This window comes from Nelumbo lutea, chromosome 2 (assembly GCF_056320005.1).
Source record: "Nelumbo lutea isolate HS-2025 chromosome 2, American lotus-T2T, whole genome shotgun sequence".
Taxonomy (NCBI): Eukaryota; Viridiplantae; Streptophyta; class Magnoliopsida; order Proteales; family Nelumbonaceae; genus Nelumbo; species Nelumbo lutea.
This window is the reverse complement of record NC_142685.1, coordinates 100,289,756-100,306,026: the sequence shown is the minus strand read 5'-3', so window position 1 is coordinate 100,306,026 and position 16,271 is coordinate 100,289,756. Positions and strand designations below refer to the sequence as shown.

At 39.4% G+C, this 16,271-nt stretch overlaps 1 protein-coding gene across 1 annotated transcript in view; it reads right to left on the bottom strand.

The window, feature by feature from the left end:
• Positions 1-332: 332 nt before the first annotated feature.
• Positions 333-16,271, bottom strand: part of LOC148872315 (uncharacterized) — a 28,910-nt gene continuing 12,971 nt past the window's right edge. The window contains exons 2-6 of the mRNA XM_088970117.1: positions 14,227-14,332; positions 11,219-11,354; positions 10,976-11,047; positions 9,812-10,335; positions 333-539 (exon numbers count right to left, since the gene is read on the bottom strand). Coding sequence (XP_088826243.1) covers positions 10,309-10,335; positions 10,976-11,047; positions 11,219-11,354; positions 14,227-14,332 — 341 coding nt within the window. The 3' untranslated portion in view covers positions 333-539; positions 9,812-10,308. The remainder of the gene's footprint in view (positions 540-9,811; positions 10,336-10,975; positions 11,048-11,218; positions 11,355-14,226; positions 14,333-16,271) is intronic.

Genomic DNA, 16,271 nt, shown 5'->3' with positions numbered 1-16,271 from the left:
CCACAAGAAAATAGAGCTATGGACAAAACTGTAGCTATAAATCCAAAAAACTGTAGCTATAGGTCTATAGCTATGGACTAGGTACAGTAAAAAAATGCAACTAAGCGGTGGCTATAAGTAATAACTACCGATGATAGAATTCGTAGCTAAAACTAACCTATAGTTACTACAAATTTGACTTTATATCTATGGTCTAAGCTAGAATAAAAAACTATAGCTACGGTTTTTAATTGTATGTAGCTAAAACTGTTAATATATAGTTAATGGCTAGATCATGAAATTTTCCATTACTTTTTTAAGCCTTTTTTCATGTATCAAATACAACCACAACATATTCCATTCATAATCAAGCACAACATATTCCATTCATAATATAATTGCATCTCAATGTGCTTTTAATACATCCATGTGTTTAAAATCTATTACAAACTCAAGGTTCTTGAATATGCGAAACTTAATCTGAAAAAAATTGACATGTAAAACTTAATCAAATTTGTCTTCATTCGCACATGTGAAGTATCTCCTTTAGCCTGTTTAACCTATAAGGAAATAATAGAAAATAAGTTAGAAATCATATTTTTAGAAATATAAAATCATGAAAATCTAATAATTAACTGTGCAATATAAACTTACCTACTTCATTCCGAGCCTAATATTTAAACAAATCAGAATTGTAAGGACTAAATATCATCCACAAATTATGTGTTGAGCAATATAATGGTGTGGCAATGTGTATTAATTTATATTTTTCCAATAAATAATTAAAAGGTTGACTTCAATAATTTTATTTGGTTTAAAATCGATCCTTTTAATCATGGATCTCAGCTTTGTTCTGTTCCAATTCCTTTGCATCAATGGATGTATGCGCCATAGGATATCACCTATGTCTAGGCCATGTATGAGCATGACTTGCTATCAATTTCAACCAGCTATTCTTCAACTCTTTGTGTGCAACTTTTTTCAAGTTTTGCTGAATTTTCTTTTCCATTTGTTCTAACAAAAAGACAAATTAAGCGACAACACATAGTTGAGTTGTTAAGGTCATCATATGGTTATTTTCAGTGTGGATGATCTCCATGATAGAACCCATTTGTTGGTGCTCAAAGCCTCAAACCCCAATTCAAGAACAAAATATCCATAGCTAAAAGTGATATATAGCAACCCATAAAAAATCTGTTTAGTAATTAATTTACAGTATAAGAGGTTATATGATCAAGGGTCTGAATGAATCCCTTAAGTTTGACAAAATTAGCTATAGAAAAAGAGTTTACAAAGATAGGTCATTAGGGTTCTTCCCCCACATGACCTATCCCAATAACCCCATGGATAAAAGTGGCAACCTCAAAAAAAAAATTAATAATCAATTTTCTTGTATATACAATCAACTTACATGTAGTAAATAAAAATTATTGAAACCTTTCTATTACTAAATAACATTCTTTTCAGGCACTAGAAATTTATTTAGATTTAATAAATAAAGATCAAAAGCATAGGCATATCCAAAGATTATCATATAATGCTTACCATATTCGAATACTTTTAATGTACACGTTAATAGCTAGCTTTAGTTATTGGCATGCTTTCTTAGTATCATTCATTGGGATTAAAGGATGATAAACTTTTTTCTAATGCATAAAGGACCGTGAAATGAAAATCTTATATCACAATATGTGAAGCAGAAACTTCAATAAGATTGATGTCTTATTTATTTATTTAAGTGGGTTAAGAATTGAAGGGCAGTATTAACCTAATAGATTTTCATACATAATCAAATAAACTAGTAGGGAGAATGTAACCCTAAATCATTAGTCAAATAATAATATATTACACCACTATATGGTTCAAAAATTCCATGGCATTCCACATTATATATATATATATATATATATATATATATATATTAAAATAGAAAATACATAATTTTTATAGAAAGTGTGAGTAGCTGCACTTACATTCTTTCTATGCTAAATTGTAGACAATATGCAATCATAAATTGTAACTTGTAAGAAAGAATTAAAGAAATATTAAAAATCAGTTTTCTTGTAGTCCTCCTTAGCTTGCAGCTTGGCTAGGTGTCTTGTTGTACTATTATCTTTTCTTATAAAAGTTAACTTTACTTTCCCAAAATAAAAGAAAGAGCCTCGAAGATACAATTTTAAGATACATATCATGATACACATAAGAAACACATGGATACATCAATACAACAAAATTGCTATGACACACATGGATATACTAAGGGAACTCATATAAATCCCATAGATGTATCAATGATAGTATGTGATGTGTGAACTACTAGGGCATTTTTTTTATTTTTCATAGAGGATATGCCCAATTTATAAAAAGTAGATGCGCTCAAATCACCACCCTAACAAACATAAACATATGCATCTTCCTTAGCAACATATTAATTATAGAGCCCCATATATCACATTTGATGGTACACTCTCAACATAGGAGACAAACTTCTCTTTCATTAACATGGATCCTAAATTCTGCTAAATCTTTTGTTGATAGTCTTACTAGGGGAGGGGTTATGAGATAGGAGTTGTATTGAGGAGTCACACTCCAGATTAGCAAATTGAATTGTATCATATTGCTTATCTTATGCTATGAAAATGTGAGGATTTGTCTTTCCCTAAGTTCTTTAAGGACATATTCTTTCTTGAGGAAAAGGTAATAGAAGTTGGTCTCCTGATTAAACTAGAGCTTTTCTAAGCTCTTTCTTTATCATCAACAACACTCCTTTTTCACCATCTCCTTTTGTAGTTAAAGCTCCTTTCAGTGGCCCTATGCACACCTAAAGTCCAAGTTTTCTGTTGGGGAGTTTTCTTTAAAACCACATAGGTGAAATGCTACTACAAAGATGGACTACTTGGCTTTTGTCCCTTCATGTGTGTGTCCTATATTTTAAGAGTGATGAGGATGTCAACCACTAACCACTTGTTCCAGTACTCTTGCTCTATATCACAAAGGCATGGACCCATTTTCTTATTCTTTGGCTCATCTTGGTCACCATTGGTGGATGTAAGGGATCTATTTATCATACCTTTGGTTACATTAAACACAAAAAGTTTAAACTTTGGGTTGCATCCCTATCTTGGTATGTAGGCACCTACAGAAAATGCATACCAGGAGTTCTTGACAAGTGATGCAAATGTTGATAAAGAGCCAGTTGTTGTCCACCCTACAAGTTACGTATTAGAGATTACCATTAGTTTGGATGGTGGTTGTTCTTGGCACCTTGTTTCCATGCATTTACCCGGACCTGGTGACCTGCACTAATGGTTTGGTTTCAAAATTGGTCAGTTACAATCCTGGGCTACTTAACAACATTAAGTAGATTAATTTGTTTTAAGTATGTTTAGTAGGCTATGCAATCAGAGATTATATTGAATGATTCCATTGTTTGCTTCTCATTTTTCTTTTTTCACTAGGATGTCTTTACCTATTTTTGTAACACCAAACTACCTATCAAAAGGAAAATATGTTTTAACATGTCATGTAATTTGTGATAGGCCATCCAGATTCTACATGTTCCTGTCCACTTCAGGAAGTTCTCTATCCGTCATTACCCTCGATTTAGTAATGGGATTGCAGCTTTATGGGCACAAGTTATTTAAATATCTATCTGATTTTATATCTCTCTAACTTTCATATTGTCATTTGACATTACACCTTTGATATTTGGTTTAGTTAGAAAAGGAAACAAAGGTGTGGACCTTCTTACATCCCTTTGCAACATTTATCATACATCAGAAGATGGGTTGAAAAGAGCAGTGGACAAAGCTAATAACTTAACAATGGATATCTTAAAGAAGCAACCCTCTTTGGCATCACAATGTCAAACTGTAAACCTGGATTATATGAACACAGGTTTTTCTTTCAGATTTGTTTCCATTTCATTGGACTATTTTTTTTTCACCCCAATTAAGGGTCTTATCCGTTTCATTGTAGAAGGGTTGACCTATTTTGAAGATTTAATGGAAGATTCATCTTTGTCAAGAAGTTTAATCTGATGCTATTAGTAACAAAAGGAGAAGTAGATGAGAGAATGTTTTTTAATGATGAAGACAGCTTACTTGGTACAGGCAGCTTGTCAGGTGCAATTAGTATTTGTGGCACAAAGGTACTGTTGCTATTGTTGCCATCATCATTGTTGCTAATGTTGTTTATTGAAAAAAAAAGGAGTGCAAATTATGCTATTTCAAAAATGACTTTAAAAGAGGATCTGCAACTTGTTCAAGTCTATAAGGATTATGCTATGGGATTAGGTTTTCTATTAGGATTTGAAGAGTTTGAAGCAAACTACAGAGGGTCTAAATCCAAGAAGAAAGATTTGAAGGGTCTATACTAGAAGTTCAAGGGCAACCTTAACAGGTATAAATTCTACTGTAGTGCGGCCTTTACATCTCTTATGATACACTATCAAATATTATTGATAGCTAAAATGATGTTCTACAACAGGCTCTTCTGTTCAATGCTCTATTTAGATGCCAAGCTGGATTCACAAAGGTTTAGGGATATCCTTGATGAGACAACTGCTGCTGGTACTGATTTCTTTATAGTACCTTGCTGCTATCTAGAATCTTTACAATATGATTATTTTCCTTTGTTCAGGGACTTCTAGTGTACCCTGGATGATATATATTATGCATTATGAAACCATATTAGATAATGTTATAAACTTTTATTTTTTTTCTTCTTTATCATCAAGAGATCTTAAAGCAACCAAAGTCTATCGAAAGTGGTCTAAGCAAGTATATGAAATCCATATCAAGAATTGTCTACGTGAAAAAACCTTAGCTTATCTATTCACATTATATGCAACATGAATTATAAAGCATGTAATCTCCACCCAGAAAAGGCCAGAAATTTCTTCACATATAGCATTACATTTATATATGTATAATGTATTTCTGCTAATTGACATTGTAGCAAAACAGAATGAAGATGTATATTGATGTGGGGTGACCCAACCCAAGCCCATTTGAGGATGGGAGGCCCAGCCCACGAGTGCTAGATCAGGAAACAAAATCCACTATAGCAGGGGTTACCCTGCCCCAATCGTACGGAGCCAACCATAATGCGCTCACATGACCCTGTCAAACCCGCTACAGGCCCTCGTACGGCTCCCATCTCAGGCGTTCATCTCCACCTACCTACCTCCAGGCAGCTCAAGTATAAATAGGGGTACCCCCCTCCAGGTAAGGGGGTTACAAAAAACACAAGGCCTACAACTGTTGTCATAATAGCTATTGCAGTAACTGCTATTGCGACATTAATCTAGAACTATCTACCAAGATTCTATCCTGGTAATTTCCCTTCGTACCCTATACTAACTTGACCGTCGGAGACTCTGCCTCGGGTTCTCACCCAGGGCCTCTGACGAATTTCTTCCTTGCAGTACTTCGGCCATCTACCATTTGGCTCAATGCTCAACACGTGTACCTACTAAGTCCTTATAACAATTCGGCCTCGTGACTGGCAGGGGCACACAACCTCCTCCGAGGCTATACCCCCTCGCTAGACCGACACCAAGACTTAATGAATAAGTAGCAGATACCTTATCTATAACTTAGTGCGTCAGAATACGCCAGGACGGCCGAGGGCCCCATGTGCCTTAGTGCCCCGCCTCGGTAGCGACTAGCCTCCTGAACTTTCACACTTAGTGCTACCAGCAAAGGAAGCCGGCCCCCACGGAGTGTTGAGCTCAACTTCGTCAAAACAAGTATGGGGGGATACAGGAGTCAGGCGAACCTCAGCACTGCCTAGGCCCCATGGAGCCAGACGAGCCTTAGCTCTATCTAGGCCACCCTCCAATATGGTAGGCCACCTCGGCCTCATCAATGTTAACACGTTGGGATACAGGAGCCAAGTAAGCCCCTGCTCAACCTAGGCCCCACGGAGCCAAACGAGCCCCAACTCCATCTCGGCCACCCCTTAATACGGCAAGCCACTTCGGCCCCACCAAACCCAACACTTAGAAGATTGGGAAACAGAAGAGCCCCAGCTCAGCCTCGACCCCACTCTACATCGACAGGTCATCTTGATATCTACTTAAGGGAAGAAAGCTTGGCCAGCCTCACGCCCCACTTCAGCCTCTCGACCCGAGCCCTCTCAATCTGCTCCTTGGCAAGAAGATCTTGCGTCTTCTTCAGGTTCTCCTCGGCCTCCTTGCGGAACTTCTATTCGTCAATGAAGAACCGCTGCATCTCGCGGCGCTTCTCCACAACATCGGCGGCAGTCTACTGAAGCTTGTCTTTCTCAGCCTCTAGCTTATCCATATTGGCCAGGGTCAACTTCAATCGATCCCCTAAACCAACAAAATGAAGGCAAACCTACAACAAGAAAACATTCAATACCCAGCAAAAAGAACAAAAGAAAAAAGAAAAGCAAAGAGGAACAGACTGTTACCTCGGCTAGGCTCTACAACCCTTGGTCGTACAGCTTGTCAAGGGTCATCCCCAACATCTAGAAGCGGTCCTAAGACAGCAAGGACCCGCTTACCAGCGTTGGGCCAACTCTCTCGTTGCGGATCGAGTCCCCCTTGCCGACCTCCCACTGAGGGCGGAAGATTTGATCAGACCACTAGGTGAGCTCCTCCAACGACGTAGGGGTAGAGAACGGTCCCATCAGCTCCATGTGGGACCCCCTCGAGGCATCACCAGTAGAACTCCTGGTGTGGGCCACCTTCTGCTGCAGTTTACCCCCATGGCCCCCTCGGTTGGCCTTTTCCTCCCCACCTTGACCTCGTCAATAGGTCCTCTCAACACCTTGTCCGGTTGCTGTGGCGCTTGCTCCTCGCACCCCGACTGGCCCTCCTCGACAGGCCCCTTCCCCTTCGCGGGGATCTGCAGAGTGGCTCCCTTCAGGGGAGCTGTTGAAGAAGTCCCTTTGGCAAGGACCTGTGCTTTCGTCCCCTTAGTAGGGATCTGGCGGGAAGACCCCTCTTTGTAGGGGTAGAGACCTTCTCCTTCTACCCATCAGAAGGCCTCTGAGACGTCTTAGCCCGTTCTACATGGCGCAAGCACGTTCCATAACAGCCTTGTGGGCATCTATTGGCACCTCTACAAACAAAGTAAAGCCATCAATAAGGCAAAAAAAAAAAAAAAGAGAAGAGAGAAGAAAAAGGGAGGGGGAAAAAGGACGTCTTAAAGGACTGCAAGGTCTCTCCTATCAAGGGGAGCAGGGCTGAGCCCCGCAAAAACTAGTGGGACCTCCTCCTCCACCAAGGGTTGGGCTCAAACTATCCCTAGGTTGAGCAACTATGCAAGATCATCCTTCTCCTCACTCTTGAGCACGGGAACACTCTTCTCTGCAGCCTGGCTAACTTCTCCCCACCCCGACTTGAAGGACTAACCCTCGGGGCATGACAAAAAGAAGAATTTTCCCTTCCAGTTATGCATGGAAGAAGGGTTTTCTATTGGCTTGGTGTTATGAGGTTGGAGGTAATACATGCCATTTTCGGAGGAATGCCTCATTGGCACAAACAGCGCTCGGAAGAGCCTTAGTGTCAGATCCACCCCCTAGAACCAAGCTACCACCAACATGGCCACTATGGTCCTAACGGCGTTGGGCACCAGCTGGTTGAGAGTAATCCCATACGCCCTCAACAATTCAGAAATCAGCGGACGAAGGGGAAACCGGAGACCGAACTAGAGGAAATGTTGGTAAACGCAGATCTCCCCCTCCTTAGGAGTCCACGGCCGTTTGCCTACTTCGAGCACCCTCATACCATAGGACGAGGGAATGAAGTACTACTACCTTGCCAGAGCTTTGACCTGGTCCCCATCCAGAGAGTTCTCGAAACCCAAGCGGAGGACATCAGTTTTAGCTACTACCTGGGCAGCCCTCGTCCCGGGAACATGGTTTAGGGTTCCCTCCCCCTCGGCTGGGCAGGCCCCTTCGGCCTCCCTCAGTGTCACAGAAGCGGCACTCTCATAGGGAGGGTCCTCGCCTCGACGGCTGCCTTCGGCACCCTCAAGGGCTACCCTTCCCCGAAGCACCATGACCTCTTGCCGAAGGGGGGCAAGAGTAGAGGGACTCAAGTGGGAAAGGGGAGAAGGGGTACGAGAAGAGCTCCCTTTTGACTCATGCGTAAGTTCATAGCACTTAGGTCCAGAATCTGAGAAAGACATTGTTTAAAGTTACCTAAGAAATGTGGAGGAAGAAAGAGTTAGAGTAAAGTGTTGAAGGTTGGAGAGTCTAGAAGCTACGTTCACTCGAAGGCAAAGGCGCTTAGAGGCAAACGACGGGAATGCTGCCGCTAAGGGCCCTATTTAAAGAGGAATGAACGACCCAAATTTCTCAAGATCCAATGGCTAAGAAGCCACTGCCTCCACTATCCAATCATGGCACGTCGCATGATGCTCAACCTCAAAAGGCGAAACGATGCGCTAGAGACGACTCGGATTGTCCCTGATCTAACAGACACGAAACGCCTCTACACCTGCGATCTAGCTGTGCCGCATCCCTAAACACTCACCCTCAGAAGGCGAAATGATGCTTCGGGTGAACCGACATGTCCGTCCACTGTGGACCACCGGCCTATGCGACCTGGCTGTGCGAATGCACGCACTGGTCAGACCGGAAAGTGTCCCATGCACGGGTCCTCAGGCTTCACAAGTCTTCGACTTAAAACAGCCTTCGGCTTCACAGGCCTTCGGCCTAAAACAGCCTTTGGCTCCATAGGTCTTTGGCCTAAAAAGCCTTAGGTCTAAACAGCCTTCAGCCCCCCATGTTCTCAACCCAAATGACGACACCAGAACACCCGCACTGAGCGTGCCTCCCGAATCACTTGTCCGAAGTAGCAGTGTCGTAAACCACTCACAGCCTTGGCCCAACTCATAAAGACGAACCAGGCAGAGACACGAAAGAGGATGCCACCACAGGGTACACTTCGATTGTCGGGCCCACTGGCGCTCACCATTATTACTCCCATAAGCCAAAGCCAAATTTTCCTCTTCGGCCTCGGGAGTGGGGTCAAGTGATGTGGGGTGACTCAACCTAGACCACTTGAGGATGGGAGGCCCAGCCCACGAGCACCAGATCAAGGAACGAGATCCGCAACAATAGGGGTTACCCTGCCCCCATCTTACGAAGCCAACCGCGATGTGCTCACATGACCCAACCAAACCCCCTACAGGCCCTCGTACGGCTCCCATCTCATGCGTTCATCTCCACCTACCTCCAGGCAGCTCAAATATAAATAGGGGTACCCCCCCTCCAGGTAAGGGGGTTACAAAAAACACAAGGCCTACAACTGTTGTCATAATAGCTATTGCAATAACTGCTATTGCGACTTTAATCTAGAACTATCTACCAGGATTCTGTCCTAGTACTCTCCCTTCGTATCTTGTATTAACTTGACCATTGGAAACTCTGCCTCAAGTTCTCACCCGAGGCCTCTGACGAGTTTCTGCCTTGCAGCACTTCAGCCATCTACCCTCGGCTTCTACTATACTCGGAGTCCACCCCACCTCAACCTCAGTAGCGACCTCTCCGAGTCCTCAAAGCCTTTGGCCACCCTTTGAAGTCTAGGGGCAAAATTACTTTATTGTCCTAGGCCATTCCGAGCATCAACATATATTAAGAACCCTCTCTAAAAGCTCGTGTAGATTTTTTTTCCCTTTTATCTGGTCAATATTTATTAATCCAGGTCCATAGCATAGAAGGTGAGAAAAGTAATTATCATCACTGAGCATTATTAGATGCACTAAATATGGCTTCTAGGAAATTTCTAGGCAATGAGATTGCCGCCGTGGATATTTATGTTCATTAAAGGCATCAAACAAGAAGTAAAGTTTACCTTCAGTGCTTCAGCAGTAATCCTTCCAGTGATACTACGGTACAAGTCATTGAAGCTCTCCATTATGTCAGGTAAGGTTGCTTCAAATTTCATACGGTATGCAGATGCATTTTTTACAGGAGCACTACTGTTATGAAGAACATCAGAGACAAGCACAAGTCTTGCAACTTTGGTTGGTCTAAAACAAGAAAAATCACCCTGCTTCTTCACGCTCCAAATTCGCATATAGTGTCTCAATTCCTAACATAAATGACCCAAAGAAGCCAAGTGCTAGATATCCAATTTAGAACACGGTAATCTGTACCTGAGCAAAGGAGTAAAGTCTCCAAACATAATATGTATGCTCCTTTGAACCAAGTTCAAACAAGAAGTTGAAAAGTGGATTACCACGACCTCTCTCCATAACTGCTTGTTCAAAAGCACATCCTCCTTAAAGAACAAACAGAGCCATAGTATCAATTACATGGCGGAGGTGATAATTCTCGGAGGTACAACCATTATGTAGGAACCTTAGGAGTAAGAACCTATATACCAAGATCAAGCCACAGTAAAAACAAATCAGTTTACTATATTCTAAATTCAAGAAATGGGAAATTGAACAGAAAATAATGAACGAAAGAACATTGCTTTACATAATCATACAAATACAGACAATAAAACAATAAGTAGAAGAAAAAGGATAAAGAACTTCATCAAGGAGATGTGAAATGAGATTGTGTACTAGAGTTTCACCCCGGGTTGGAAGCCTTAAACTCAACTTTGATGGTTGCAACTTGGGGAACCCGGGTGCATCTGGGATTGAATGTGCTGTAAGGAATGGGAATGAGTTCATCTTATTAAGCTTCTGTAGTGCAGTTGGCATGGTTCTCACTAAGAGCCGAATTGTTAGCAGTGACTCAATGTCTCGATTTATTGGTACAGAGAATTGGACAGGTGTGATCATAGGAGACTGTAAAAGCCGTTAATTCTTGGCTCAATTTGGAGTTAGAACTAGTGTAATGACATGTTGAAAGTAAATGGCAAAGATATAACTAGATATTGCATATCAAATTTAACTTTTATAGATATATGTGTCGAAGACAACCATGATAATTACATGTTAATGAAATTAAAAAAAAAAAAGAAAAAACAAATGTAGAACTCCAAGGTATTCATTTGACCTACCAGCTCAAAACTCTGGTTTGTCACAGAAGTAACTGGTGGACCATCAGGACCAGACAAAATAACAGTACCACCCTGTCAACACATTATATGGGCTTTAGTATCATAGTAAGGGATTTTGAAGAAAAGAAGCATTTCAATTATCCTCTGAAATGGAAAACTCATCCATAAGATTAAGCACAACAAAATATGAATGCCTGTGAATAACAGGCACAATAATTTAAAAATGATACTATAACTACCAACCTCCTTACTCCTGATAGCCATATGCCCTGGTGGGGAAGCAGGTAAGGCTTGTGCTGGAAGAGAGACGGACTTCCCCCAACCAATCTTCAACTCATATTCATAAACAACTCCTGGAGCAAAAGAACTTCCACTATTCCTATTCACAAGAAAAATTGCCTGATCTTTTCCATTCAAAAACTGCATGTATATGCAGGAATAGACTTCGGATAAATGTCTAAAGAACAAATTATTGTCAAGATATCGTTGCTTCAAATGAATGTGTGCATAAAAAAGTAAACAATCACAAATAAATAAATAAATAAATTGAACTGAAATAGAGCAATTGGTCAGACTAGAAGAGCTGATAATTTTCAGGCTATCGATTAATTGCCCATTAATCACTTGTCTACTCCGAATCTAGATTAATCACTGGTTAAACCAGAGATCCATTTGGCAAGGACGAACCATATAATTCTGTCCACAGGAGGTGCTAGTTCAAAAATATTAGGCACCTCAAAGAAAGCTTGATGGAACTTGAGCAGATTTAACTGGACCCAGCAGAGCTAGGAACTTTTCAGGAAGACAGAGTCAATTATATATGTATTTTTTTGACAATTATGACAGAGGTTGAGTTGTATCTTCTGACTCTTCAGATCCATTAAGTTACATTTGCAGTTTGTCCATTGTTATTATTATATAAAGCCTCTTACTGCATACCTGGTATCCTCTCAGCATTAACATAATTTCCCCTTCCATTGCCCCGCATTTGATCCTTGCATCAGGATAACTAAATACATAATGTTCTCCAATGACATTTATTATGTTTGATCTCTATCTTGGTCAGTACACAAGTTGCAGGAGATGAAAATCATCACTGAAGACCATACTATTGGATAATAGCAAGTGCTTGACTACTTAATTGTTGAAACCTGTTTAGGTCATTATTCTTTTGAGCCCAGACAAAAAGTCACAGAATTCAAACAACCTCATCATATATAAACTCACTGACATGTGATCCCTTTAACCACCTTTGCTGAATTAAAAGTAGAAGATTAGAGTAATAACTTTAATTGTTGGATGTTTGTGGGGGTCAAAATCAATTTCCAAATAGCTCAACAATCATTAATGTGGATTGAGAGAGATGGGCCCCAACATGAAAGAATTGTAGGAGGTTAGGAGATACCCATAAAATAAAATAAAATAAAAACAATTCGGCTTCTAAATCCAAGACTTGAGCTAAAAGAATAAAATTAACCACTGAAATTTGTATATTTTCAGGTTTGGAAAGAATTCAGAGCCCCTATTAACTCAAGCTAAGGTGTTTATGGTGGTATTGTAACTCTTGGTAATCTAAGGGGCCATTTGATAACAGCTGAATTTGCTGAACTGAAAGATTTATTATTCTACCATCTAGTCATTAAATAATTAAATAATAGAAATTTCAACCTCTTCAACCAGTACGGAGCCCACATTAGAAAACTTATTTGCTAAAAGACAATGTAATTTTTAGTTATCAAACAGCCCCTAAATCAAGCTAAAGTGAGCCTAACCATCAGAATTTTGAACCCCATGAATTCAAGTTGGTAATTTGTAGACTGGTTTCTCTTCTCTGCATTGAGCATCCATGGAACAGTTTTCTGATCGAATGGATCACATTCACCCAGAACCAGGGGTAGAAATCTGCACAAGAATGCCTCAACCTACTGATATGGCCAGCCCCACATCTAGATTTAGACTCGAACATAGGCATCTTCCATTTCTTTAACCAGCCTTTAACAAGGCTAAGAGATACTGTTGTCTCTCACTTTTATTTATTTGGGGAATTCCTTCTTTCTTGCTTTATTGTTTCCTGCTTCTATTTCATGCTCCAAACTCTAATTTCTAAGTGAAAATCTACAATCATAAAGCCATTTTGCAGCCTGCCGAAACTAGTTTATTCAAGACAAAGGGTGCAAAGCTTTCTCATTAACACTGAAATGATTACTAAAGCAAGCAAAACTTCTAAGTTAAGATCAACCATGGAAAGAAAGTGTGATAATCAATCACAGTCCCCAATCAAATCATGCAGCCAGGATAAAGGACAGGCTTGAGAAAGAAAAGCCTTAAACTGAGAATTGATCCCCGTAGGAGGCCCTCTCTGAATCGATGTAAAGGTTGGATGGCCAGGGATCCCATGACAGAAATTGGCCTCTAAAGGCCCAAACCTCAAGTGGGTACAATGGGACCCACTACCTCCTAGGATATTAGAATTCTAAGATCCAAAATTGTTTGGTGAAAGCCACCTTTTCTGCCTTTGTTTTTAGTTCTGATCTTAACTCCCGAGATTGGAAGGCTCATGGACTTCCACTCTTATCCAACCGAAATACAGGGTATAAATCTGTAATAAAAGTCTACTTGAAGCCATTGCTATTCTTTTGGGCTTTCTTCCCTTCATCATGTTATCATTAAGTCAAGTGCAAACTCATCTTACTGAATTGAGAATATCAATAAACACCCATTCATATGCTGGCTTTCACTTACCCAAGATGAACACTAAGGCAGCACTAAACATCTAAAGGGGTTTTTAAGCAACTAATTGCAGAAATTCAGCTTGGTGGTGGCATGATTGCTATAATAGTTCATGGGAGGATGAAATTAACCTTATGCAATCACTACAAGTTTGTTTTATAAACTTACCTCAATTTCAATTTGCTGATGTCAATAACAATAATTAATTGGCAAATCCTTGTGATTACTAAATGAGTATATCAGAGAGAAAGAGAGAGAGAGAGAGAGAATAAATAGTGTATTATATTAATTCAGCAACCAGGAAAAAGAAAACAGTAACTTATCAATGTAATATAATAATCAAAGAGATAACATTTCAGAAACCAAATACAGTTAAAGATGGAAGAGAAGGTGCTTAATATATGTTTAGACATGAAAGCATTCTAGGAGACCTTTTCTATATATAACCTAGCTTTGGGATAAGAATATAATGAGAACAAAACAGTTTATTGTAATGCCACTCAAAATTAGCAGCAACTTACTTGAATGTTCGTGCAGGAAACTTGGGAATAAGGCCACTCAAATTATTGTAAGACAAGTCCCTGTGGTGTGGCCAAACCCAGAAACCTTCTTCAGATACAATTGCCACTTATAGAATTTAACTAATTATTAATAGAAAAAAAAAGATAAAACAGTTTATACAAAGAAAAACATACAAAAAAACGTAAGCATTTTTTCCAACCATTTTTATTTTAAAAAATGCAATATATATCAAATTCGTTCTGATTTTAAAATAGAACCTATTTTTTTATCAGATCCAATTCAAAAATCTGATAGAAAGATATATGAATCGGACAAAATAGGATCAAACTGAATTCAAATTCGAAAGAGCAGATCTCAGAGTTCAATGACTTAACTTATCGAAGAGACTGAAAGCCTCATTGAACTCTGAGATCTGCTCTTTGGTGAGCTGCTCGACCATTGATTTTTTTCAAAAAATAAAAAACCTATAAAACAGAGAAAGGGATTTTTGCCTGAATCAGATGCTGCCGGTGTGTGACAGAGCAAGAGATTGAGATGTGCGACTGTGTGTAACTATGTGTGAGATAGATTGAGATAGAGAGCGAGGAGAGCGTGAGAACGACTGAGTGAGAGAGAGAGAGAGAGAGAGAGAGAGAGCGAGAGAGAGCGAGAGGACTGAGAGAGATTGAGATAGAAAGTGAGCGAGAGCGAGAGAACGACTAATAGAGATCTCGGAAGAGAGAGAGAGAGAGAGAGAGAGAGAGAGAGAGAGAGAGAGAGAGGTGAAGAGCGCGAGAGAGAGAGGACTGAGAAAGAGACTACTGGGAAAGAAGAGAAAACAGAGAGGGCGGGAAGGAAATGCGCGGGGGAGGAAAACCCGCGCCTTTTCTCTCTCTTTACTCTAGCGGCAGTCCGTGAGTCTTTAGTGGCAGTTTTAATCGACTGCCGCTAAAAACAATATATTTCTAGCGGCAGTCGCTCTACTGTCAGCTTAAAACTGCCGCTAATAATCATATTTTTTTGTTTTTATTTGTTTTATCAACTATTGTGATATAATTTTGAGACATTTTATATAGAATATTGTGATTTAAAATTTAAATTCCAACAATGATTTCTAATATGAATTTCTCTTTTAAAAACTTAGACCTCAAGGGTCACATTATAAAAAAAAAAAAATATAGATATTCAAACATTCAAAACAAGCGGCATTGTTGATAGAGTACACAACCTGAGTTTTGTGGATACCTAAATAAATTTTTACATAAATAAAGCATCTTATTTTATTTTGATTTGCTTAATATATATTACAGGACCTTTTTTATATATTGAATGTTTAATACATTTGTAGAGAATGACATTGAAGTGAGAATGTTTCATGAAATAATAAATTTTTTTACAGATATTACATGAATGACTGGTATATTGTATATCAAAATTGAATATTCATTACACTCATTTCAACTATACCATGACTGAACCGATATACATTTTTACTTCACTAATAATATAAATATTACAAGTTGCATTGACAATTGCATAAAAATCTCACTATATAAGTATAATTTTGTTTCATTTAACAAAATTGCATATATATAATTTTGTTTCATTTAACAAAATTGCAGAATATGCAGGAAACAATATACTCGTAAGTATATTCCAAATTAGTACCTTGGGCCAAGTCTTACTTTGGTCTCCGAACTACAAAACATGTCAATCTAGTATTTGAATTTCCAAAACGTACCAATTTAATCCTAAGTCGTTATCTGGCACGTGAAAAGATGCAAATAACCTTCGGGTGTCATCTAATTTTCTTTATAAACCAAATACACAAAAACTGTTAGTTGGGTCACTTAGGCATGTGGTCTTTGTTAAAATTTTAAAGAACTGACATTGATGATGGATAGTCGATGTGAGCATCAGAAAACGGCTCACTTGCCACTTGGGTTGGAAATGGATCGCCACCCATCAGGTAATTGAAGGGGAGGTTATGGGACCTTTGGGATTTACGTCGAAAATATTTTGATTCAATAGTGACTCCAAGACCCAGGGCTGACTACACCAGTCC